Here is a 25937-nt window from a genome sequence, read left to right on the forward strand (position 1 = left end):
GCATCTGGTCCCATCACTTCACGGCAAGTAGAAGGGGAAAAAGTGGAAATAGTGACACATTTTATTTTCTTGGACTCCAAAATCACTGTGGACAGTGACTGCAGCCCTGGTATTAAAAGACTCTTGCTCCTTGGAAGAAAAGATATGACAAGCCTGGACAGCATATTAAAAAGCAAAGACATCACTTCACTAACAAAGGTCCATCTAGTCAAAGCTATGGTTTTTCCAATAGTCATGTATGATGTGAGAGGTGGACCATAAAGAACGCTGAGTGATGAACTGAGGCTTTCAAACCGTGGTACTGGAGAAGACTCTTGAGAGTCCCTTGGACTGCAAGGAGATCAAACCAGTCCATCCTAAAGGAAATCAGTCCTGAATATTCACTGGAAGGCCTGATGCTGAAGCTGAAGCTTCAATACTTTGGCCACCTGATGCGAAGAACTGACTCATTGGAAAAGACCCTGATGCTGGGAAAGATTGAGAGCAGGAAGAAAAGGGGGTGATAGCATATGAGATGGTTGGATGGCATCACCGACTCGATGGACATGAATTTGAGCAAACTCTGGGAGATAGTGAAGGACAGGGAAGCCTGGCGTGCTGCAGCTCAGGGGTGGCAAAGAGTGGGACATGACTTAGTGACTGAACAACAACAACAACAATATATAACCTGACAGAAAAAGAAACTGAAGGGGAAAAAAGACGACTTAACTGAAGAAATACTTTAAAAAACTCCCAGAACTGAAGGACAAGACTTTGCAGATTGAAAAGGATCACTAAATGCTAAAAATGGAAAAAAAAAAGAAATCTACTACAAAGCACACCATCATAAAATTTCAGAATAGCAGGAATGTAGAAAAGGTCTTAAAAAAAGAGGCCTACACAAGGGTACATGAATCACAATACTCTCCTGCTTTCAACAATAATGGGAGTTAGGGGACAATATTGTGATGTTTCTCATATTATTTGTAAAATAGAATTCTGTATCTATTACATGCACATTTGAAGGTAGAATACAGGTTTTCAGACTGTTACCTCCTATGTATCCTTTCTCAGAAAGCTATTAGAGGATGTGCTAAATGATAAAGGAATAAATCAAGAAAGTGGGAGACATGCAGGAAACAGAACCACATAGCGAGAAGCTCAGGAACCTCAGGATGAGCCAGTATATCTGGCCTAAAGAGCAGCTAGCCCAGATCTGGACCCTAATGACAATGACAAAGAGCTGGACCTGAGAGATTACCTGTTACCTTTGACTCTATGGAAAATAATATTAAGAAAAGTTTGGGAAGAACTAAGCCTAATGTATCCCAAATACTAAGCCAATGAAAAAAGGAGGCAGCTTTTCCTCCGGGGGCAGAAAAGTTGTCTAAGAAAGGAAACGTCATCTTGGAATACTACCTGGCTCAGCAGTAAGCGTTTAAAAATATAAACATTGAAAGCTACCTAGACAAAATAACATGATACAACCTTACTGGGAGAATGCAAAAGGGAGCCTTGTGTAAATAGGCTAAATCCTCGTCATCCATAAAAGAAGTCACTATTATTTTTCATTAATTCTAAGACGTGCTTCTCTCTCACAATTTCTCATCTCTGAAATTGGAATTCATCTTATCATTGGTTTCTTAACAATTATAAATGTCAGCGTTTGTATCTCTTTTAGTGATATATAAAACAATGGTACTTCTAATAGCTGATGAAGTAGATTTGATGAAATAAAACTGAAGTCTAAAACTGATAAATCAAGAAGGAGAATAAAGACGCTCTTTAGAAACAAAAGTAAATGCTAGAATAAAGTCCTTAACCCCTAGAAATTGGGAATTGAAGGTGACATTTTAAGTCTTGTGGATTTGACTTTTAACTTATTAACTTTAGTAAAAACAATTACTCATATTTAAAAAGTAGAAATTACTGGGAAAACAAAGATCATACTGCTTCACGGACTTACAGAAGGAGGCTTATCCACAACAATTCCAGCAAGCAACTGAGATTGTGGTCCTGCTGTTTTCAAGTCATATCGATTTTGCTCTCGAATCTGAATTGAAAAACAGTAAGAAGTTCTTGGGGGCAACTCTGCAGGTGACCTTTGGCTTACTATTTGACCACCCCGGGTAAGGGCTGCTTTAATTCCCCCTCCATAAAGCTCTCTTTTACCATCCTAACAACTCACATGATATCCTCCACTCCTCTTGACATGAGATTTCCTATTGTCTTTCAGTGTAAGAGAGCTACATTTTTCACTAATACAGCAGAAATATGTCTAATACTTCTTCCCCATATAGCCCTCTTATCAGAAACCAGAAAAGAGCTGGAGGTATTCCATACAAGCTGAAATTATACAGAATTAAATTGCAAATTCTTCTGTATTCAAACCTCTAAACTTAGCATTAAGCAGATTCAGTCACTAGTGATTTAAACATAAAACAGCATAAAAATGCCTTCTCCAGCCACAGAAGACCGTGTCTTACCTTATTTCTCTTTTCTAGTACCTCATTCGGGTTGGTGTTTAAAGGAACAAACTGATTTGGATCTTCAATCTTGATAGGTGTTCCGCTACTAACTTTAGAAGAGTCCTCTGCTTTCATCCACTAAAAAATCAAAAATTTTCTAGAATGAAGCTTTGTATTAAGGAAATATGGTAGGTTCTTGACAACTGTTTATTGACTCAAGGGGGTGGGGGCATACACTGCCAATATGTTAAAGAATTTCACTAAGCAGTTTTTTGTGGTAAATTAGTATATCTCCCATACTAGTTAGAATTAGCATTCACTTAAAATCAAACAAATGTTGGTACCATGAAGAACACTAAATTATGCAGTTATTTAAATTTTCTCCTTTGGGCATTTTAAACATGTTGGTGAAAATATTTCAAGCATATAGAGCTTGATCTCACACTAACTCACATTTAGAGCGGCCACCTGCACTGGAGTTTTCTCATGTGATGATGGCTAAGAAATCATCAAAAAGGACTCAAGAAATCTTTTAGGATTTAGTTTTTCAGATTGCATTTTTAAATTTTGGCTGACAGAATGGGCCAAGCCCCTGACTAGCATTTTGCAAAGGGGATAATCTGGTAGTAATCTACAGTATAATGGCACTATAGAGGTGGAAGAGCCTTATATAATTCTCATTTATCCATCATATCCCTCAAAGAAGGATAATATTCATCAAGATTAATGATGACTAGCCATTAGTTTCTTTCAAGAAAATTAATTCCAGGAAACATATGTTCTTTTACTAGGAGATAATAAATCATATGGACTAGAGAAAAAGCACCGATGCCTAGGTATTTCCATACTGAATACTCCTGAGATTTATATGATAGGATGAACTAATTTTGAGCACCTAGAGAATATTTAATGATAATGATAAGCACTCCAAAATTAAACCAAATCTGAGACAAAATGCTGAAAACTTTAAGATTACCTGTTTCTTTATCTACAAGATCTTGCTTAAGGGTAGCTATGTGCAGTAATTCACAAAACTTGGCACCATTAGGAGTTGACAACTTTTATAGCTCTGATTCCCGAGTACACTATACACTACAAAGCAGCATCATGCAATGGACAGAACTGGGCACCAGAGTCAGACTGCCTCTTCCAAACCCCGATTCCACCTCACAGATGATTAGTTAATCCCTCTGTGCTTCAGTTTTCTCATCTATAAAATGGAGGAGAAAAACAGCATCCTCTCCATAGTAGGAGAAATAAATGAGATAATTTATGTACGGCATGTGGAACAAAGTGCCTTGTACTTTGTTAGATAACAAATGTTATCTAATAAGTTATAGTCATATCATTAATAGTATATCCTACTTTCCCAATATCTTCAACACAGACCATTCAATTCATCAGTAACTAGGCAAAATCTTTAGTAAAGGCAAACCACGTTCAGCAGGGACATACTGTGATTTTGGTCCTGGGGCTGGTCTCCCCATTCCGAGACTCCTCAGGCACGTTCACTTTCATGTAGGTGTTTGGTGAGTTCAACCATCTGGTTTTTTCACGCTGCTGCCTCTGCGCCATGTATTTGAGGGGTGAGAGGGGCACTGTATCATCTTCGAAGGAAAAGGCAGTCACAGTGGCTGGGATCTCTACATCACTCTTGTGTCTCGGCTTTTCTCGAATGAGAGGGTGCCTGTAAGCATAGCCTGTTCTATATCCCTGGGGGAGGGAGAAGCCACATTTGAAGCAATCAAACTTGTCCCAAACACAGCATTTAGAGGCTAATTCTTTAAACAAATGATTCTTTCACTGAAAAACAAAAAGGGGAAATTCTTCCAAACTCCACATAACTGCCACATAACACTAGAGTTGAAGTTAAGCAAATTTCAAGATCTAGTTAAAATTGATTTCAGCTGACAAAGCAATTTCCACTCACACAACTATTTCTGACAAAGGTAATTTCAAAACTGCTGACCAGAAACACTTTCCAAGATATAAACTGGTTTTCTGGAGGCCAAATCTCAGTGCTCATTTAAGTCTTTGTTCTTGGGTCTGAAGGCAATCTGCTTTCTGACTCTTAGTGGAAGAGAGTAAAAATCTGAGATAAGATGACAGTTGCCTGTTTCACCAATTCTTAAAATACACCAAGTTCCTTCCTAGGGTCACACTCTGCTCCCAGAGGAGTAAGGAGCATGTTCCCAAACCATGGGGAAAAGGGGACATCTGGTCCTAAATCTGGAAACATGAAATCAAGTTCATGGTCAATTTTTTACCTACCAAGTTGTCCAGAGTCCTCATCAGCCCTTCAAACTCAATCTCGCCGACCTTCCACTTTTGATGGGAACCCATATTCACTCCTCCTCCTCCAGATGCCGCTACAGTGTGAGTGGAAGCTTTGTACTTCTGAAGGTCCAGCACAAGCAGATTGTCTGCCCCACCTGCCCCCGCCAGTGCCCGCACCTGTAATTGACGGCACAGTATTAGAGGCGCAGGACTGCAAAGACTGGAACGAGCACTTCACTTTGCAAAAGGCACAAGTTTGATTCTGCAAGTATCTGTAACACGTCTTCAGGCTACCAACAAAGAAACTTGCGAAAGCAGGCAGCTTTAGGAGCTTTTCCATCCATCTCTACCTTCCAGGACTCGGACCCTCCCTGATGGAAAATACATTTAGAGCCATACCCTTTAATATATTTCAAGAAACTGAATTCTCTTGCCAAATTTTAAAGTTCTTTCCTTGCAGTTTTCCCATGGCCGTCCAGTTTAAACTTTTGTTGAAAGTTATGATTTTAAAGGAAAACACCATACTGTGAATTTAAGAATACTGAAGCAGAAGTTAGCTCATTATTTCAATATAATGAAGCTTTTCATAGCCTCATTTGAGAAGACTGACCATTAAAGCAAAAAAAAAAAAAAGTTGGTTGTTAAGTTAAAGTTGGTAGGAAAAGCACACCCCTTCTCTCCCCTCCTTTTTGCAGCCTTTCCAATAAATTCAGATTCTTACCATTTGCTTCAAGAGAATCTGCTTGGTTTTTCTTAAAGGGGGTAAATCAGAGCTGTTAAATACACCCAGCTTCTCTGGGGTTAATAAATATCTAATCCATTATAATAATGAGGCTGAGGCTGTGGAACCTCTGGAAATTGCATGAGTTCCTAAAACTTCTGGCGCTGCTCTTGCTGCTAAGTCGCTTCAGTCGTGTCCGACTCTGTGCGACCCCAGAGACGGCCGCCCACCAGGCTCCCCCGTCCCTGGGATTCTCCAGGCAAGAGTACTGGAGTGGGTTGCCATTTCCTTCTCCAAGGCATGAAAGGGAAAAGTGAAAGTGAAGTCGCTCAGTCGTGTCCGACTCCTAGCGACCCCATGGACTGCAGCCCACCAGGCTCCTCCGTCCATGGGATTTTCCAGGCATGAGGACTGGAGTGGGTTGCCATTGCCTTCTCCGGGCGCTGCTCTTACCCCTTTTATAAAAGTGACCACAACACAGCTGATCTTTGATAACTAACAGTCATCTTTGTTCCTCAATTAGCACCACACCGCTAGAGGGTGACAAGGGAGAAATGTGCAACTATACCGTCTTGAAAAGTAGGAAAATGATGTTTATGAAGCTCTTAGATTTGGCGTATGTGTCTGTACATGAATTTTAACTTTCTTTCTTCCTGTTTTCAATTTAAGAGATACTCAGTTGACCCTTTTTACTCAAGTGAAGCACAACTTCTCTTAAAAGACAAAACAAAACAAAAAGCCACCAACTGACAGAACTCTGGAAATAAGTAAACACAATACCCAACCCAACAAATAATAAAGCAAAAAAAGGCGGGGGGAGGGGTAAAAGTTTTTCTTACTTGAGTCTCACAGGCTATCTGCACATTAAAAATGTAATGAAAAGCCTCCTCAACTGTTTCTCCAAGTGCTACCACACCATGATTTCTGAGTACCAGCACCTAAAATAGAATCCCAAAGCAATCACTTTAAATAACTGGCATAGCTCACACTGCTTTCATCAACAGTAACAGCAACAAAAATAGCTCCTTCGATAGAGACTCTACTACACACCTTACAACTTGGCCCCAGAACTTTCTGCAGTTGAATTCTCTCCTCCTGTTCATCAAGTGACCCTTGGTAGTCATAATAGGCGACATCTCCCAGGATCAGGGACTCTTGAGAAATTGGAAGGATCCCGCACTTCATGGAGGACACCTATTTGATCAGGTTCATGCCAAGATAACACATTTGGTTACTGATTACACCTTCACAGGAACTGGATTCTTCAGTCAGCTCAGGTAGCACTGGCCTATTCACTGTGCTCAGCACTCCAGACTCCTCCCAGCTTAGTTCTTTGCTTCTTCAAGAGAAAGAAAAGAACTTGGGGATTCTATTTACATGCTGTGCCAGATATTAGGAAAGAAGCTTTGCTCTAAAGAACTCAATAATGCAATTATTAAACTGATTCATTAAAAAATGCAAATGCTCTCTCTCCAGTTTTTTCCCTAGAACAGTAGCATTTAGTCCAAAGGGCCTTTTGCTTTCTTATGCAGAAGATTAATACTCTGAAAATGACTTCAAATGGTGGGGTCTGAAAGAATGAAGATTATAAAGTATCATGGAAGGAAAGCCATGGAAATAACACACTTCCCAGGGTCATTGTTGGTTTTGGCCCTTCAGTGACTTACAGCTGCCGTTGCAAGGGTATGGATGTGTATCACACACTTAACATCAGGACGTGTTGAATATATCGCGGCATGGGGACTGAAGCCTGCATGGTCAATTTTCAAATTAGTACTTCCCTGATCAACCACTTCTCCTATTATATTGACTTTCACCTGGAAAAATCAGAAAGACATACTTAATTGGTACACACGCATCAAAGTTTCCCATGTTCCACAACCTAAACGGGGGGTGGGCGGGGGTTGGGGTGGAAGGAATGGCAAACTTTGTCAAAAGTCAGAAGGCAAATATTTTAGATTTTGTGGGCCTCTGTTACAACTACTCAACTCTGCCACTATAGTAGAAAAGCTGCCACAAACTACTGTGAAAGAATGGGTGTGGCTTTGTTCCCATCGAATTTTATTTACAACATGTAGTCTGCAACAAAACAGCATTTAGCAAGAAGTACAGTTTTTAAGAAACTGAATAACTTAAGCTCTTCACTGAAGGTCTGGCGTTTACTGAACTTGCTGGAAAACGTCCATTTGCTAATTAACACTATAGCACTAGAATCAACAAAATTCCTACTGCTCTAGTAGAGGCCAGGGACAGTGCTCCCGAGTACAATCATGAAAAAAGAAATGCTAGAATGTCACACCCTATACTCACACCAATTGAACTTTGTTTAAATCTACCTATAAAACATATAGACTGTGTGTGCGTGTGTTTAAACAAATTACAGAGTACAGAAAAAAAAAAATCAAAAGATTCTCTTCAAAACATGAATAGGTTTACTGATTAGGCCAATTCATTTATTAGACTCTTCAACTACCTGTTTTTCTCGAACCCTAAAGCTCTTCTTAAAAAAATCAACATTAACTTTCCAAATTCTTCCCTGTTCACTAGTAAATGTTTTTCCATCCATACCTCTTCTTGTTCTGTCCAGTACTAAAAGCTAAAAAGCTGTCAGAAAAGTACAAGGAAGCACAGAAAAAGTAACATAGGAATGAAAATTGTACCAAATTGGAGGCTGTGGCTTCAGAAAAAGACAGGCCTCTGGGAATTATTATTATGTGGTCTTGCTCCTTACTTATTCTTACCTGGGAGAAACAAAACAAAACAAAATAGAATTACTATGAGGTGTTTATATTTCACAGTATAAACATGACTAAGAATATACTCATAATGAGTACTGTAAGATATCTGGGTGGGGGGGTGGAAAAAGCAGAAATTAAAGGCGTGCAACATCAAACTTGCCTTGAAAAGTTTTCTTCCCTCAAGGCTTCAATACTTGCTAAAAAATTCTGACATTAGGTCTTCATTTACTGGACTTACCTAAAGTGTTATTTTGGGAGTTCTAAGGTTGTTTAGGGTCAGCTCATCTCAGGATAAATGAATGCCAATATTATTCAACCCATTGAGATATGACTGTAACTTTGATTTACATTATGAAAATTAAGGGAAATAGGCAAAGGAAAGAGAAAAAAAGTCTCTTCCTAGGAAGGAATTAAGGTTGAAAAGAAAGGGGAAACCAAGGAACAGCTGGAGGAAGGAATGAAAAGTTGTAGGAAGATTGTACCTCGTATCTGTGCCATTTTCATCACACATTATTTCCATACCTTTTGCTTCCAAATATTGTCTTGTTTCCAAGTGTGGCAACATGAAAACAAGATAACGATGAAGAAAGGGGAAAATATATTTAAAAAATAAAGACCAAGGAGGCAATCTCCTTTGTCTCCTCTACTTTCCCTGCCCCAAATGCTTTTCAAAGCATTTAAAAAAAAAAAAATCACTGACTCTCAGATATAATTAATACACAGAGATAAAATCCTGCCAGGAGGATTTCTTTTCAGATAGGTTCTGCAACTGGTCTGAATTAAAGAAACAACACAGGTAATAAATGGTGAAGAAAGTTGGTGTTAACTGTAGCCTCTCAAAGATAAGGTTTAAATCAGGATGAGGTTGTGGTCCAGCATGCTATGTTCAGGAAACAAGGTCTGAAAACTGGACTTCTGAGTAAAGGTGAGGAGAGCATAGTTGCCTTCAAGTTGGGATTTTAAACAAAGGAATTGAAAGCCGAAGGACTCACTGAGATGTATGTATTTGCCAGGTGGGCCCATCCAAACAAGTCTGCAAGTCTGTACAGGCTGGCAAGTTTACAACGAGTAAGCTTTTCTCCCTTCACGTACGAGGATGTATCTGCTCCAGGAAGGTCATTGATAGGTGTGACCATGCCAAGACCTAAGAGGAAAAATTGGGGAGAGAGATTCAGGTCAAATAATTCCTTACCTGAAAATTAGTTGCCAGAAAGCGGCCTGAGTCTGGGAGTGTCCCAGCCTGTAAATGATGATCTGAAACTTACCAGCCCACACAACGTTGCATTAGCTTATCTTCCTCCAGGGAAGTACACCCAGAGTGAAAATACTTATCAGCTATCGCCTTGATGTTTCATCTGGTACTTGGTAGGGAGTGATGTTAGGGAGTTAGGCTCATATCACTGGGGGAATATGGTCACATGATCCCAATGGTAACAGCTGATAAGATCTAAAAATTAGCTACCTTACCTCTTTTGACTTTTATTTAAACAAAAAATATTTAAGGATGCAATCAAACAGTAGTCTGGTTTCTGCCCGCACCAAGCAACAAGAACTAGTCTTCATCTCTAATGACCCAATTGCTAAATTCAACTTTTGCTGTCTTCATTCTCCTGGCTACCCTTACCCACCTCTTTCCTAGACTTCTCCTCCAGGCCTGTGTGGTACTATTGTCGGCCTCTTGGCCCTTAGCCCTACATACTCTTGTTAGGGTGCATGGCGCATGTCAGATAATCAGTATTATAGAAAAAGTGAACCCAACTAGCTCAACCTTTCAGTTTTCCAGTTTCTCCCAAGTGGGAAGAGTGAGTGATGCTGGAACTCATCATTCTTCTCACCACTGATCTGCCACCCCCGCCATCACCACATTCAAACCTGTTGATAAGTCTTCTCTCCCCTTCCTTGGCTATGCCCTTCTCACTGATCTCTTTGTTCTCATTCCCACAACCACCACTCTAGTTCAAGCACTTATAACTCACTCTGGGACTCTTTCAAAGATTCTTTAACCAGTATGTGTGTGCCAAGATACTGATCCACTTGAGTTCTACCCACACCTTGCATGTTCCCACCATCATGTCTCTCTGCATGCTATTCCTCTATTTGGGAAGTACTTGAATTCATCGAATTCCTACTCGTAAATCTTTAACAAAAAAGAAAAAAGGAAGTAACAAAGAAAGAAATAGAAGGAAAAGTCCCTGAGGTCTGGGATTCTGTACCTGCCCAGGTACACCAGTTAGTTCTGTGCATGTCTCTCTCTGAGATGTAAAGTGCTTGTACTCAACGAGTTGACTCTTGGCATCCTTACAGTGTTCAGTCCACCAAACTGGTGCTCTCCGTAAAGGCCTGTTGAATGGATAAAATGTGCTAACACCTCTTTTACATCAAGTTCTAATTGCTACTGCTCCATCGTTTTAAAGTCTGGTTAGCTGAGGTCTCTCTTCTTTCATAAAGTTCTTTTGGTCCACTTCACCCCATAATCAATTCCAACTCTGAGTTCATAGCAAGATGACTTAGAAAAAGTCAGTAGACAATTTCTTTTAAGTTGCTTTGTAATTTTTTTCCTCTACAGTTATCTTGCAGTTTTAATCTTTTGTGAATTCAGTGTATGTCTCCTCAACTCAAATAGGAGTTTATCTGGGGCAGGGACCACATTTTATAACTATTTTGCAATCCTCACGAAGTCTGGTAAATGTCTGGTTGGTATGAAAAAGTAAGAGACCCTAACACTATGTTATACTCTCAGTATTAGATGTTATAAACTGAAGTACTGAACCAGATCAGAACATGCTGCTAGAAATGTACACTGTCAAAGTGGAGATGAAACTACAATTTTTCAAAAACTTAACAAAACTGACGTACTGAGGGGAGGTGAAGTAAAGCCCGAGAAAGAACTGGTCATGATGTAATCTGCAATCTGTTGTAATGCTAGTAATCCAGTTGGATTGTGGCCTTTCTTCATCTGTTCTTGAATAAGGCATTCCAAGTCTTCCCGAAAGGCCTGTAATACACAAAAGTAATCACTGAGCACATGCATGTCACGTGGAGCAGAACGATCCCAATATAACTTGGTCTGATATGATCAATCTTTCCCCCATCCCTCTCTGGAATAACTTTCGTCTACACTATTTAAAAAAATATATAAAACACAAAATAAGAAAACTAAAACACTGGAAGCAGCTGCAAGAAGCTTGCTTTCAGGGGATGGAAAATCATTAGGCATTTGTAATCTCTAAGAAAATGAGCTATTACAACATCCACAATAGAAAGGCATGGGTAAAGGCAACTCTGTTAATAATATGCAACTAGAGCACCCAGTATAGCCTGATGTAAGAAGAGACATTCCTTGCCCAGCAGCTCATTATCTAGGTTAGGATAGACTCCTTATCTGAATGCAACATGCCTCTGACTATAGCAACTCCCAGCAAAAGTCTTCACTAAGATATAGTAAATCAAGGCTTCCATTTTATGATTTCCATGGCAATTCCTTAGCTCTATAAACTCTGAAAGCAAACTCATAAAGAGCAGAGAGCTGATTACTCCCCTCTGCAACACTGTGCTAAAGAAAGAACTTTTCTCCCAACTCGGGGTACTAAATGTTCCTGTTTTGGAGCTCTGCTTTTCTTCCTTTTGGGAAGGGGGATGTAAGTGTGGCAGATAGTATTTATACAAATAAAAATACTGAATATTAAAAGAACAATTTCTATTCCGGTAAGCTTTGAGTTGCTAATATAATTCATCATTTGAAAAATTCCCCAATCCTTCACATTAGTTGAATTAGCTGGCTTTGTATTTCTATCACACTCAACCAACACTTAGCTTATTAACCATCTATTCTCTTGCTCATGTCTATATTCATTCACCTTAAACATGAAGGCTCTTGCAATATAAATTATCCAGACCTTGCTCTTCCATTTGAGATTAGTTACATGTATAGCAGAATGCCCTGCCGGAAAGCATATTCAGTTTGTTCCCACTTCACTTAAGAGGGAGAAGGCAGAATATTCTGCTTTGTAATCACTTCCTCCAAGAGAGCAAGTATAAACACTGGGGAGATCACTGGGAAATTCTCCCGAGAAGAGTGACTCTCCTTTGAGTCCCTGTGAGTAGTCTTCCTTGTAAGGCTGGGAATACAATTTCCTGGAGTGGCTGCTTAGATGGAGCCTTGCTTAGAGATGGCTGAATACACCTCAGAGGTTTTCAGAAGGAAGAACGTTTTTTAAAAATTTAGGTAACAGCATGGTGAAAGGGGAAACGTGGCTGTAAGGCTATGAGGTGGTAGTACATAGTAGAACCAGTCCTGACTCATGCTTGCGTTGCTTTTAGAACACAGTTGAAAGGCATCTGTGATGTGAATTGAAAGAACTGAGTGTTAATAGCTGTAATCTTGGGAGCTCAACCAGGGAGCACCAAAGACCACCTTAACTGAGCTTAGCGCGGGAAGAGAGTAGGAGGTCCTTCTTCCCCGTTGCACTGTGGTGGCCTGCAGAGGCATCTGGGTCAGCAGTGAACCTGCATCTCCTGTTGGGCAAGGGTTTCAACAGCGCCACCATGTGGCAGGGAGAGGCAGGGGCAATGGCAGTCAGTGGTGGACTGAACAGACTCTGGTGTGACTCTTTCATAGACACAGACACGTGTACACACCACAGCTTGGAAACCACTGATGAACCTTTTTGGAGTATGTAAACCACTTTAAGTTCTTGGGACAATTTAGGGGAAAGTAGAAATTCCAAGAGAAAGATGCTGCTTGAATGATTAATTTAAAAAATACTAGTTGTGACCATATTTGAATTCTGAGTTCATAGTGCAGTTTATACCAGTTAAACATGGTTTTCCTTTTACAAATACAAGGCTTGTTAAACACAAATCCTAGGCATAATTATAAAAAAATTCTAACCATCTAATTCCATTTTTTATCTAGTTCATTTAAGTATGTGATTTAAACCAGAGATACTATCATATAAAATATCCTTGACACAGACACATTCCACTTATCAGAAAACTCCATTAATATATTTCTAAGACCTTGTGAACATAAAACGGTTGTGAGCTATATATAAGATGGATGGACACCTTCATACTGATGACTAACATGAGTGTTTTAGCATGTTTAAGGCTGAAAAGAATCTTCCAGACATACTCATTTATCTTTATATAAACTACAAAAAACTTCTAGACATCTGGCAATGGGCCAATCTGTTCTTCTGAAACTTTATCTTCCCTTCAAAATCAAACGCTATTTAAAACCTCCTTCAATTCAAAGAAGCTATAACCAATATTCTTTGATTCAGTGAGAAAAAAAATTATACTTACTATATGTATCACAATAGCTCAGAGAAGTAGGCATTATTTATTTTATTGAATACTGCACCTTACGTTGTTCCAGCAAGAATTTAAGGCAGATTCCATAGATTAAAATGACACAAAAATAAATACCGGTAAAAAAAAATCAAGCTAAAGAGAAAATAAGCATATGGAGGTTAGACTGAGCCAGGAATGAGGTTGAGATACAAAGAGCACACTATAAAATTGTATCAGTTGCTAGAGATGGGCCAATTTTTATCTAAAGTTTCCAGCAGCCAACATGAATCAAGACAATTGCTCAGTATGCTGATTTACAATGGTTTTAAGAAAAAAAACAAAACCAAGTAGTTGCTCAAGAGAATCATAATTATTTACGATCCTGATGAGAAATTTCTGCTGGGTGTATTGAGAAAGCTAAATAAGAAAGGTTGAAAAGTTTGTTCAAGGTCACAGAGCTAGTAAATGTCAGAGACAAGGACTCAGGTCAAATGCTTTATTCATCAGTGAAAATGCCTTTTTAAAAAACTTCCATTTATCCCATAAGACAGTGAGTACCATCCTGAAGCTCTGAGATGATCCATGGTGTCACAGAGGAATGCATAAGCCCTTCTGAAATTAAGATAAATATATGAATTTCCCCTTTAAGGCTAGCGAATAGCTTCTGTGCATGCAGTAGAGGAGAAGAAAATAATTTTCAAAGTAAATGAAATGTTCCCAGCCTTTTTATATAGTTGACAGTGCTTCAACAGATATGAATTCTTTTATTCCAGAAGATTTAATATTTTTTGTCATAAACATTTATAACTCAGTTCTTAATGTTTCAAATATTTTTGAAATATTGTTCAGATAATTACCTCAGTCATAAAACTGTTAGTATAAAACTTACTAATGATATAAAACTGTTTCAGCTGGCTTTAAAATTTTATCAATAAACATATTAAGCTTTCATTAAAATGTCAAAAAATAAAAATTTTGTTTGTCTTTATGGTGGATAGTTAAATCTATGCATCTAGTAAGGTGCATATTCCTACTAAAATTCAACATTAATAAAATAATCCTTTACAGCTGATTCATTTGAATCTCACAATAAAGTCCTGAAACAGGCAATTACTTGCTTATGGTTGCATAGCTAATAAGTAAATAGAATAGTGATTCAAATCTCAAACTCTCAGTTGGGTATAGGATATCTGCCTAATTGTATCAGAGATGAGTTGTATCACTGAATCCAGTTACAGGTACACCTTGTTTTACTGCACTTCACGCTATTGTGCTTTGTAGATAACCATGTTTTTTTCTTCTAAATAAACTGAAAGTTTGTGGCCACCCTGTGCAGAGCAAGTCTCACAGTGCCATCTATCCAACAGCATTATTTTAAAATTAAGGTTTTTTTTTTTTAAGACACAATGCTCTTGGACACTTAATAGACTATAGTATAACATAAACATAACTTTTGCATGCACTGGGAAACAAAATCTGTGTGATTCACTTTATTGCAATGTTTGTTTTACTATGGTGGTCTGCAACTGAAGCTGAAATATCTCTTAGGTATGTCTGTACAGCTAATAAGGCAGCAGGTTTGCTGTGATCAGAAGCATGAGCAAACCTCTCAGGCTAGATTAGAGCATTAGGTTATAATGATAGATAAAGCAAGAAAAATTATATAGCAGATCTTGGAGTACCAAAACTTGCCCTCTTACAGCTAGGAATTCTCCCATCAAAGCAGAATGAGAAACTCACTTTTAAGTAGGGCAGCAAGATCACATGCTGGGCTTCTGAAGTCAGATTAAACCAACAATTCCCTTGGGTCTCTGCTAGAGGAGTCAGGTTAAAAGATCAAACGACACACACACATATGTGGTTTTACAGCATAAACCATCTTCCTTCTCACATGGAGAAGAACAGAGAAGAGGAGGTATTGGGGGTTGTTACACCCTGAAGACATGAACACGAATAAGGCAGAATGCCAACGGAGTGATAGATTCTTTAAGGCCTTTAAATGCCAAAATATAGTCTAATGAATGATGATTATAATTTTCAAAGTGTTGTCATGAAAGGCTAAAACGGCTTTCCATTAGCAGTATTGTGTTTAACCCCATGTACATACATTTCCATAACCAGTTGTCCACTCTGTGCTACAGGCACCGCACGATGCGCTTTATGTTAGTTACCTGTCAGAGTCACCATGCGAGGTCCATGTTTGCCAATAAGGAAAGAAGCTCAAGTTAAGTGAGTTTCCTAATGTCACAGTGCGATTAAGTGGTGGTGAGCCCAGATCCAAAACAAGCACTATATGCATGTACAAAAAATTGATACCAACAGATTAAAACTAGAAATGATGAGAAAATGGGCTGACTTCTAACTTAGGTCACAACAGTCTGGTACTCCAGGATCCCTACAATCTGTTAGGTCAGTTTTTGGCTCTATCTCCCATTACTACCTCATGCTCTGATCCACAACGTGTACTTTTCTATCCTAGCTCATTGTATTTCATCAAATGGAAAAGCTGGCTTCTACTGTTCCTCTACCAGATGAATTCTTACCCTTTATACTCAACACTCATTTTAAATGCCACATTCTCCTTGAAGTCTCTCCTTTAATCACCACAGTTAGGAGGGATCTCCATATTTCTTCTCTTCCCATTCCACTTTGAATTCTTTTTACATTTGCCTATACTGCATTCAGAAAACTAAGATCATGGCATCTGGTCCCATCACTTCATGGGAAATAGATGGGGAAAGAGTGGAAACAGTGTCAGACTTTATTTTTTTGGGCTCCAAAATCACTGCAGATGGTGATTGCAGCCATGAAATTAAGACGCTTACTCCTTGGAAGGAAAGTTATGACCAACCTAGATAGCGTATTAAAAAGCAGAGACATTACTTTTCCAACAAAGGTCCGTCTAGTCAAGGCTATGCTTTTTCCAGTAGTCATGTATGGATGTGAGAGTTGGACTATAAAGAAAGCTGAGTGCCAAAGAATTGATGCTTTTGAACTCTAGTGTTGGAGAAGACTCTTGAGAGTCCCTTGGACTGCAAGAAGATCCAACCAGTCCATCCTAAAGGAGATCAGTCTTGGGTGTTCATTGGAAGGACTGATGTTGAAGCTGAAACTCCAATACTCTGGCCACCTCATGCGAAGAGTTGACTCACTGGAAAAGACCCTAATGCTGGGAAGGATTGGGGGCAGGAGGAGAAGGGGACGACAGAGGATGAGATGGCTGGATGGCATCACTGACTCGATGGACACGGGTTTGGGTAGACTCTGGGAGTTGGTGATGGACAGGGAGGCCTGGCGTGCTGCGATTCATGGGGTCGCAAGGAGTTGGACACGACTGAGCGACTGAACTGAACTGAACTGATACTGCATTTAGGGTACTTATCAGGACTGTGATTTATTTTTCTTACTCAACTATACAGTTAAATATCTGATGGCTGGGACTGTGTTTTTCACATTTCTAGAGAATCCCTGAGTGGCTAGTTCAGTGCTGAATTATTATAGTCGATAAGTTAGAGCTTCTTTTCTTTGTATTTTCCTAGATATAAGGAAAGAAAGCAAAGAATATGATCTCATCTTAAGAGTTAGTGATAGGAAAGATCCATTTCACTGGTGACTAGCACTGGAATCTGAAGCTCTAGAAAACAGTCTTATCAGTCTGTCACTTGAATGAGAAATTCCTCCTGTGTAATTAGGCCTGTCCATCATCTAGGGAAGAAATTCATTTTTTTTAAACTAAGAAGTGAATCTTCACAGAAAGTTATAAATTTTTGAAAAGTCATTTAATTATTCAACTCAAACAAAATCCTACTTGAAAACTTAGTTTGTCCCCAGAACATTATAGTTGGGATAGCTCTCTCAGCAAACACATGTCCAAAAAAGTGTGGTTAAAAAAAAAAAAAAATCACTAGGTGAAAAACAGAATGTTTAAGTTAGAGAGAGGGTGGCTTTAAAGGCGTCTATGAATCTCATACTGTTTTATTTGGTACATCTCCTGTCAGTTAAGGGAGTGATCCTGTAACTCTGAATTCATAAATGAATAAATAAATTCATAAATGTCTGAATTCATAAATTCAAAAATAAACTTGTAAAAACATAAAGGATTCAGATTTGAGATTCACGTGAGGTGAGAGTATACTTTGAGTATACACACGTGGTGGTGGTTCAGTCACTCAGTTATGTTTGACTCTTGCGACCCCACGCACTGTATGTAGCCCGCTAGGTTCCTCTGTCCATGGGGTGCTCCAGGCAAGAATACTGGAGTGGGTGGCCATTTCCTTCTCCAGCGGATCTTCCAGACCCAGGGATTGAACCCGGGTCTCCTGCACTGCAGGCAGTTTCTTTACTGACTGAGCTACCAGGTATACACATATTCATGTATATTATAAGCCAAAAGTAGGAGTAATTTAAAATATCAGATCTTAAGGCTTCTGCAGCTAAAATCAGAACTTTCAGAAGAAAGTGGTAATAAATGAAAGAATTTTTATTTTTAAATCACAGAAAAAGAAACTGATGATGCGATGGTTTTGGTTAAGGCTAAAAAAATTATACAGACTGACCTATAAGTAATGTCTAACTTACAAAAATCAGGTTAACAGATACTGATAAATCTCAGAGCTGGATTTTAAATACCCACATCTGGGTGTTGTACCTCATAATAATTACTAGAAAGAAAAACTGGAGCAAAAAGAAAAACAGATTACAGACTTGCTGCTCCCAGGGCACCCTGCAATTATGTTATTAGACCTCTCCTCAAGTGGAATTAGGAGCATAACAAACTTACTTAGAATTTCTCCATTAAGAAATGTATTCATTTGGAAATAGATTACCACTGGTCCTGTTGAAAGGAGAAAAAACACATAAACCAAATTTTCTTCTGGATGATCTTTCTCCTGTATCTACGTGTAATTAATATAAAGCTAAAGGTTAGAATAATATCTTTTCTTAAAGCTGTCATTTTAATAAAATTACAAACAAAGTTAATAAAGAATATTCCCATTTGAAACTTCCAAAGTGACCAGACAAATCATGGTAATTCTGACCTATTCTAACTAAGGTGATCTGTTAAAATTTTAGGCCTTAATTATAGTGATAGGAAATTTTAACATGAACATGACTTTGAAGTTTCTCCTATCTTTAAAATAAGTTTGAAGCATTACACGCTGCCCTGTTATTAAGAAACATTAGTGTGTCACAAGGAACTACTGTATAGGACATGGAATTCTCTGCTCAATGTTATGTGGTAGCCTGGGTGGGAGTTTGAGGGAGAATGGATACATGTATATATATGGCTGAGTCCCTTTGCTGTACACCTGAAACTATCACAGCATTATTAATTGACTATGCTGCTGCTAAGTCACTTCAGGTTAATCAGCTATATCCCAACACAAAATAAAAAGTTAAAAAAAAAAAGGTGCTAGTGTGTCATGAGCCTGACCAACCAACATCTACACTGCTGTTGTCCTATCTTTCAGAGTAACATTACACACTTCTCTCAACAAGTCTAATTGCTTTGATAGTGATATGATTTTAAGAACTTTCATTCTTTTTCTGAAACTTGCCAACTGTTTTTCATTTAAGCAGTACAGTTCAGTAGGAACTTATTGGACAACATTCAAGTGTTTAATGACTCAAAGCCCATTCAGCCATTCATATATCCATCCATCCAAGTATTCAGAATTTACTAAATATCTACAACGTTCTGAAGTTTTCAACTTACACGTTTCTTTAACTTTGATGAGGTCCATCATTAAATTCTAACCGTCTGCCCTGGATACTTCATTCTAAGACAAGGGCAATCAAATATATGTCTCCAAAGACATATATACAAGGAGTATATTGGACAAAGAAAACTTGTAGATTCTCTCAAGTGCATTAACAAAATCTCTAAATAAGTTTATTTACCAGCACTTAGTTTCTAAGACAAATACTTTATTAAAATTAAAAAAAAATGTCAAAAGGCCATGAAATTTCTAGAAAGAAATAGTATTTGGAGTTGAGATGAGACAAATTGCTCTTCTCCTATTTTCTCAGCTCAAGGCAATAAGGCTGTTTGTCATCCAAATTTACAGACACCAAAATGTCTTATGATTTGAAACTCCTCTTGAGCAAGAGAATTTGAAGAAGAATAAAACACGGGTGGAACTTTTTCATAGTTATTGAATGCTTTAAGCCTAGCAGGAAAGGGTGTGAGTTTGAAGCTTAAATTCAGACCCCGCTACTTAACTAAGGGTATAAAAACTTCTGCAAGTTATTTAGTGGCTCTAAGTTTCAGTTTATTCATCTGGAAACTAGGTGACAGTAATACTTCTTTGACTGAGTTGTTTTGAGGATTAAATAGGATTCGATACTTAATAGTTGCCTGGTACACAGTAAGCAGTTATTAAAAAAAAAAGTATTATACTTTGCTTTTATTAGTTTCTTTCCTGATTTACTTTCTTCCCAAATGAACTCAGCATTTTAAATAGAAAGCTTATAAATTTGCTTCTTACAAACATGTACTAGTAATACCTTTGATTTTGATCTTCATTGGTTATGGGTTTTGTCTAACAGAATGAACCTCAATATTCACAGGAGACACATAAAGTTTTTAAGAAAATCATATTCACAGAAACATTACAAGCTTGGACTTAAAGAAACAAAGAGAGTACAAAAAGAAAAGAGGTCTTTGAACTCCAAAACTTCTACAAGAAGGAAGGAGGGTGAGAAAAATACACAGCTGCAAACACAGGCTACTTTTTAAGGAAAAGGAAGAGTAATTCCGAGAATGGAACCAAAAACCCAGAGGGCAGAGCCAAGAGCCAGGGAGACTCATTTCTACTAAGTAGAAGGACTGAGTTCTTATCAAGGGAACTTTCAAACATTGGCTCAGATGGATTTTAGAATTGCTATGAACCAGTGACTCCTCTGTACCCTCAATTTTCTCCCTTTTTGAACAGGAACGTCCATAGCAGTTAGCTTTGGGTGTGTCCCACCACTGAATGTGTGTGAGGGCAGTTCTCAGGTCTATAGATTGAGAGGAACTATATTTAAGGAATTTCACTTGAGGTGGATCACCTATACCTGGACCGGATTTAGAAGCCAATATTTTGGATTCAGGCTAATGTTGTAATGGGAAGAAAGTTTTGCAGGGGTAGTAGGAGATGGTGAGTGCATTTTGCATGTGGGAGGAAGGTAGATAAATTATGGCAGATTGTGGTCCTTTTAAAATAAATTGTGATCAGAGAGTGGACAATCCTCCCCTCCAAAGGTAGAAGAGCGTCATTCCTCTCGAGTATGAGCTGAACTTAGTGACTCACTTCTTCACTAACAAATATGGCAGAAGTATTGTGTGTAATGTCTGAGATTAGGTCATAAAAGGCACTGCAGGCTCCTCTTTGCTCTGAGATACTTCCTCACGGGGAGAAAACTCAGCCTCAGGTTAAGGTCCATGTGGCAAAAAACTGCAGCCTTTTGCCAACAGCCAGCTGAGTGGCCCATCTTAAAAGAGTGGAAACCTCCACCCCAGTCAAGCCTTCAGATGCAGCAGCCCTGACAGATACCTCATGAGAGACCTTAAGCTAGATCCACTCAGCTAAGCTGCTCCTGAATTCCTGACTCACAGAAATGATGAGATAATAAAAGCTTGTTGTTTTAAGCTGCTAAGTTTTGTTTTTTAGTAACACAGGCCACCATATATCATTTCCTTTGGTGAAAAGCTTTGTTCTATTGAAAGAAATTTGAAAGCCATGTCCTAAAACATGGCAGAAAGACAAAATGTATATACTTTTCCAAGTCTTTCACAAACAAGATTTTAAATTCACTAGCAAAGAACTAGGGAAAAAATGACCTATCCACAATTCTTTTAAATCATCTTTTGTACAAAAAGAATTAAAATTCTTTTGTTTCCTTCTGGGCTGAAAATTATCACTCTTGCCATATAAACATGGAAATGACAATCTATATATTCTGCCTTTTACCATTCTTTCATTAAGTTCCCCAAGGCATAAGTAAAATTGGTATTTTAAAGTCAATCTTATAGTGGCAATACACAAGTAAAAAAAAAAAATTAGGTAATCTCAGTTATGTTGTCTTAGTTTAATGGAAAAATTATTTTTAAAAAACCTTGGCATAAAAGTGTAGTTTGGTACTTTTTCCTTTAAAGCTTTACTTAAAATTGAATGATTCTCTTTGGAGCACTACCCAAAGAAATCTTGGTATTTAATCTTGAACAAAATCTGAACTTCATCTCATTCTTTCAGTTACTTTATCCTATATATTACCATAATTCTTTGGCTAATTAGTTAGTTCTTCGAAGTGGAGTTTCTTTAGAGAAGGAATTTTATTGATTTTGTGCCAAATAATTAACATGCCCTTCAAGTATTTATAAACACAGAAACTTGTTTGCATAAAATAAGGCACTGAACATTTACTCTCGTGATAAATTTTCTGGTTAATCTCCTTTCCATTGGGAAAAGGTTTCTTTAAGAGTTTATTTAAAGGATAGCTTTCTATTTAAGCTATACTTAAATTCCTGAAAGCCTGCACTGCTTTTATAACTTCTATTTGCTTTTATCTAGGCCACTGACACAGGAGAATTAGTCAGGAATGGAATTCCCCTTTGGCTTTGTACTCAATCTCTGTGATTAAATCCACAAGGGCACAACAAAAATGATTTACCAGGGCCACCTCAGGCAGTTCTATGTCTTGGTGCTTATTTTAGTACCTAAGTTGGAAATCTAATACAACCCTATCCTGGGCATCGTGTGTCTATGTATGATGAACTCTATCTTAAGGGGCCCATGATCTTCATTATACATATAGTTATGAATTCAATTTGCATGTTAAATCAAGTTGTTCACTCATTTTCCAACACTTATATGTGACCTTTACAATTCCACTAAAGGTGTGTAGGAAACTTAAATCATTTGAACATGATTTACAAAGTCTGGATATTACTGTGCAGACAGAATTTTCAGCTTGAGTTAAGGTTAGAACTATGTTTAATCTAGCTAGTTTGGTGTGCGTGCACAAATGTGTACCTACATTAGGTGCATGGAATATTAAGCTGCCAAATGACAGACATCTTCATAAACCTTAAGTCTTCCTATGCTGCTCTGATTGTCAAGATACCCAAAGGAAGAAAATACGTGCGTGGGGTATATCTAACTCATTTCTTGGTTCCTCACTCTTCACTCATGCCTTTCTTTTCTTCACAGATGCTCAGTCTGAAATGGGAATCCTTGAATTTAGTAGCATCTTTTGTTTCCCTGTAATGAAATATTACACTCAGAAATCACACAAGAAAAGTTACCACCAAGATGATGCTAGTTTATTATTAAAGTGTTGCAATTAAATTTATAAACTAGGTGCTTATTTTGCCTCTCAAAGATTGGGGACAACCAGTCCCCTTTGCTATACCACTCTTCTAACCCAAAAGCAGATACCTCCTACCTCACTGTATCATGGTTTCCAAAGAATAAAAAAAATTAATACTTCTGAATCATTTTGACTCACCGGACTTTGCAAGATCTGAGTAACTCGTTTCCTCTGCTCCATCATATTGAAGTCTTGTCGCAGATCAGGAGACATGTTCCTCTCCCGTATGTATTCTGGGTCATTTTCATTGATGCGGTCAAAATACCTCTCTTTGTGAGGCATGCTGGGAGGAGGAGGAGTAGTGACCACACCTTGGCTAGCATCTGAACTCATGCTTCAGGTCTGCCGATTCTTCTTGTTATCTGCATTAATAAACACAAAGTAGGACAATCATATTAATAATAGGGTTAGGGTTAGGGTTAGTAAATTTGAATTTTACATTGCTGATGCAGAACTGTTACCCTGTAACAGTGGCTATTTTCTTTAAAAAGCAGCTTTTCAAAAAATATTAGGACACTTTTTTATTAGGGTAAAAATAGATTACAATGCTAAATTGTAGACTGAATATTTTCGGAGCTAGTAGAAACTTGTGGTTCAATTACAATAATGCCATCAACTGCCAAACAGATTTTTTAAAGGAGCAATAATCAAAATATCCAAAAGTAAAATGCCACATCTAAGACAGCAAAATTTCATCATTAGTGATTACTGTTAGTGGAAATTCTTCTCTTTTCTCTCTTACTCATGCTTTTATGTTAGACCAAACTCAGGCCATATTTAACAACCACTGTATTTTATAGTGAATGTAGCTTATTAACATATGAGAGAGAAACAGCTATAAGTTTTTCAAATGATTCATTAAATTTCAGGGAAAATGCAGGAATTATTAAGGCTGCCAGACTATATAACTTCAACAGATAGTACTTTAAATCCAGTGAGAAACAATAAAAAGCTATTCACAAACCACAGGAACAGCTGATTCATTTAATTATTACTGACAGGATAATCCTTGGTTTTATGCCAGGGAAACAATTCATTTGGGCTTTGCTACAATTGAGCACGTAATCAATCAACAGTAGATAGACTAATAGGACAGTCATTTAACATCCATCCCCCAGCCCCAGGCTGTGATGGCTTGTATTAGAAGTTGAGGAAGCCATCTAACCTGGTGCTTCTCAAATTGTCCATGGTGAAGAACTTTCTCCAATTTGCTGTGGACTAGTATTTTTGTAAAATACAAAATAATGCACTCAGATGTCATGGCAATGTCAAACTACAAGAAGTTTCTAAATGCTTACTATCATATTCTGTCTGCAGACTGGCACCGGGTCCTGGACCACACTTAGAACATCACTGACCTAGCAGAGAGAAACAGTCACTGCACACTAAAGGATGCTTCCTCTCACTTTTAGATGTGATGCAGCACAAGGCTAACCATGAGAAGAGAACACCACTGATTAGTGTATCCCTTTACCTAGCTGTTCTTTTGAACTGAATATAGAAAGTGCAAAAACTTGCAACAAGGAAGAAGAAAAGGAAACAATTTTAAAAAAGAAATTGTAAAGACAGTTTTGTGTAGCACAATTTTCTCTGCAGGTGGTAACATATGCAATCTGTTCAATATAAATGATTGGGTAACAGAAAAAAAACATTCTCACTACAAATGGTATTTATTTAACTGATTATTTGCCTGTAAGAAGAATCACTTCATAATAAGGGAAGTTAAATGCAGAACAGTTTCTAGATAGATCCAGAAGGGAAAAGGCAAGGGCTACCTTTTTCTTAGCGATCTGAATCCCTGATAAAGACCAAAGATATTTGATCTCATCTTCTGAATACAATTAACAGCTAGTGAGGTTTCTGTACTTGTCTCTACTAATAGCCTTCTCTGATAGAATTCATTTCTAAAGCTTCCTTGACCTGACTTAGCCCAAGTAAACTCACTGTAAGACATTAAAAACTCTTGCATTAATTCTGGTCCTGGAAATGTAAACTTATTTTGTTAAAAATAAATTTTTGCAAAACATGCTAAAACTGATTTCTTTTACTTGAAAACATCAATCTCATGTACAACATTCTACAAGCTACCTGAATTGTTTTAGTATACAACCCCTCAAATTCATGAAATATGGTTAACACACTTTACACCATATGGCTTTAATGAAATTCTGATCTGATTACTAGAAAGCAACTTATTAATATCAGTGAAAGAAATGTAAAAAATAAGCTTTTCTATAATTGAGTCTTCCACATCCTAACTCATTAATTTAAAAATTGGAAGAAAACACTAAAGAATGGATATCTGTTCATTATATGTGTGCTCTACAGGAAAAATAGGGTTTTTTTTTATTCTTTTTAATATAATATTCACTACTAATGGAATGACCCTGGCCATATTATACTCTTCCAAAAATTAGCTTTTGCTACTCTGTTATCAGATTGACGTTAACCTATAGTATTTTTCATCATCTTGCTATTATCCAAAAATGTGGTGCACAGAGCACCTACTGCAAGAAACTTTTTCATACCCGTTTGAGTTATCAGCAGTCTAAAGGTCTAACCAATCTCTGGAACCTAGTTTTCTTAGAAGCTGTTTATAGCAAGGCCATTTGAATTTCTTAAAATAGTTTATAGCTAGCAGATAAAAATTCCAAGGAGAAAGTATTTAGAGAAACAAACAAACTCACATATATTAGTAAATGTCATGCTGCCTTGGCCAAGCACAGACTAAGTGGGTACTAATAAATGCGACATCAATTAACAAAGAAATCAGTTCTCTTTAGTTTACCACACTAGGTCACTGATTATGAATAAGCCATTTTTTAAAAAGAAATCCCATAAATGTTGCCTTTAGTTGGATTTTAACCTATTCCTCAGCCCCTAAAGCACTATTTAGCCTAATGCAGGAACAGAGTTAGATAATAAGCCTATGTCTAACTCAATTTGCTGATGCTTATAAACTAATTTTACTAAAAACACAGCAAAAAGTAAGGAACTGTGGTAGTATATTTATTTTGTTGTCCCAGCATTGGTTTAAGAAACTGATAATAGAAACACTGATAAGTAAAAGCTTAAGAGTTTAAAGAACTCCTGATGAACACATTT

The 25937-nt window shown here is 37.7% G+C and overlaps 1 protein-coding gene across 50 annotated transcripts in view; it reads right to left on the reverse strand.

Annotated features, from left to right (window-relative positions):
• Positions 1–25937, reverse strand: part of ADD3 (adducin 3) — a 127967-nt gene that overhangs the window by 6432 nt on the left and 95598 nt on the right. For all 50 annotated transcript variants that reach the window (XR_014068860.1, XR_014068866.1, XR_014068864.1 and 47 more), the window contains 11 exons: positions 22971–23194; positions 11040–11178; positions 9176–9327; positions 8106–8186; positions 7113–7262; positions 6496–6639; positions 6285–6383; positions 4719–4901; positions 3903–4160; positions 2466–2585; positions 1946–2032 (listed from right to left, as the gene is read on the reverse strand). Coding sequence is in view for 39 of the 50 variants with exons in the window: in XM_081541645.1 (XP_081397771.1) it covers positions 1946–2032; positions 2466–2585; positions 3903–4160; positions 4719–4901; positions 6285–6383; positions 6496–6639; positions 7113–7262; positions 8106–8186; positions 9176–9327; positions 11040–11178; positions 22971–23165 (1608 nt within the window). In the remaining 11 variants the exon portion in view is untranslated. The remainder of the gene's footprint in view (positions 1–1945; positions 2033–2465; positions 2586–3902; positions 4161–4718; positions 4902–6284; positions 6384–6495; positions 6640–7112; positions 7263–8105; positions 8187–9175; positions 9328–11039; positions 11179–22970; positions 23195–25937) is intronic.

Source organism: Giraffa tippelskirchi, chromosome 2, assembly GCF_054371585.1.
Source record: "Giraffa tippelskirchi isolate mGirTip1 chromosome 2, T2T-mGirTip1v1.2.pri, whole genome shotgun sequence".
Classification (NCBI taxonomy): Eukaryota; Metazoa; Chordata; class Mammalia; order Artiodactyla; family Giraffidae; genus Giraffa; species Giraffa tippelskirchi.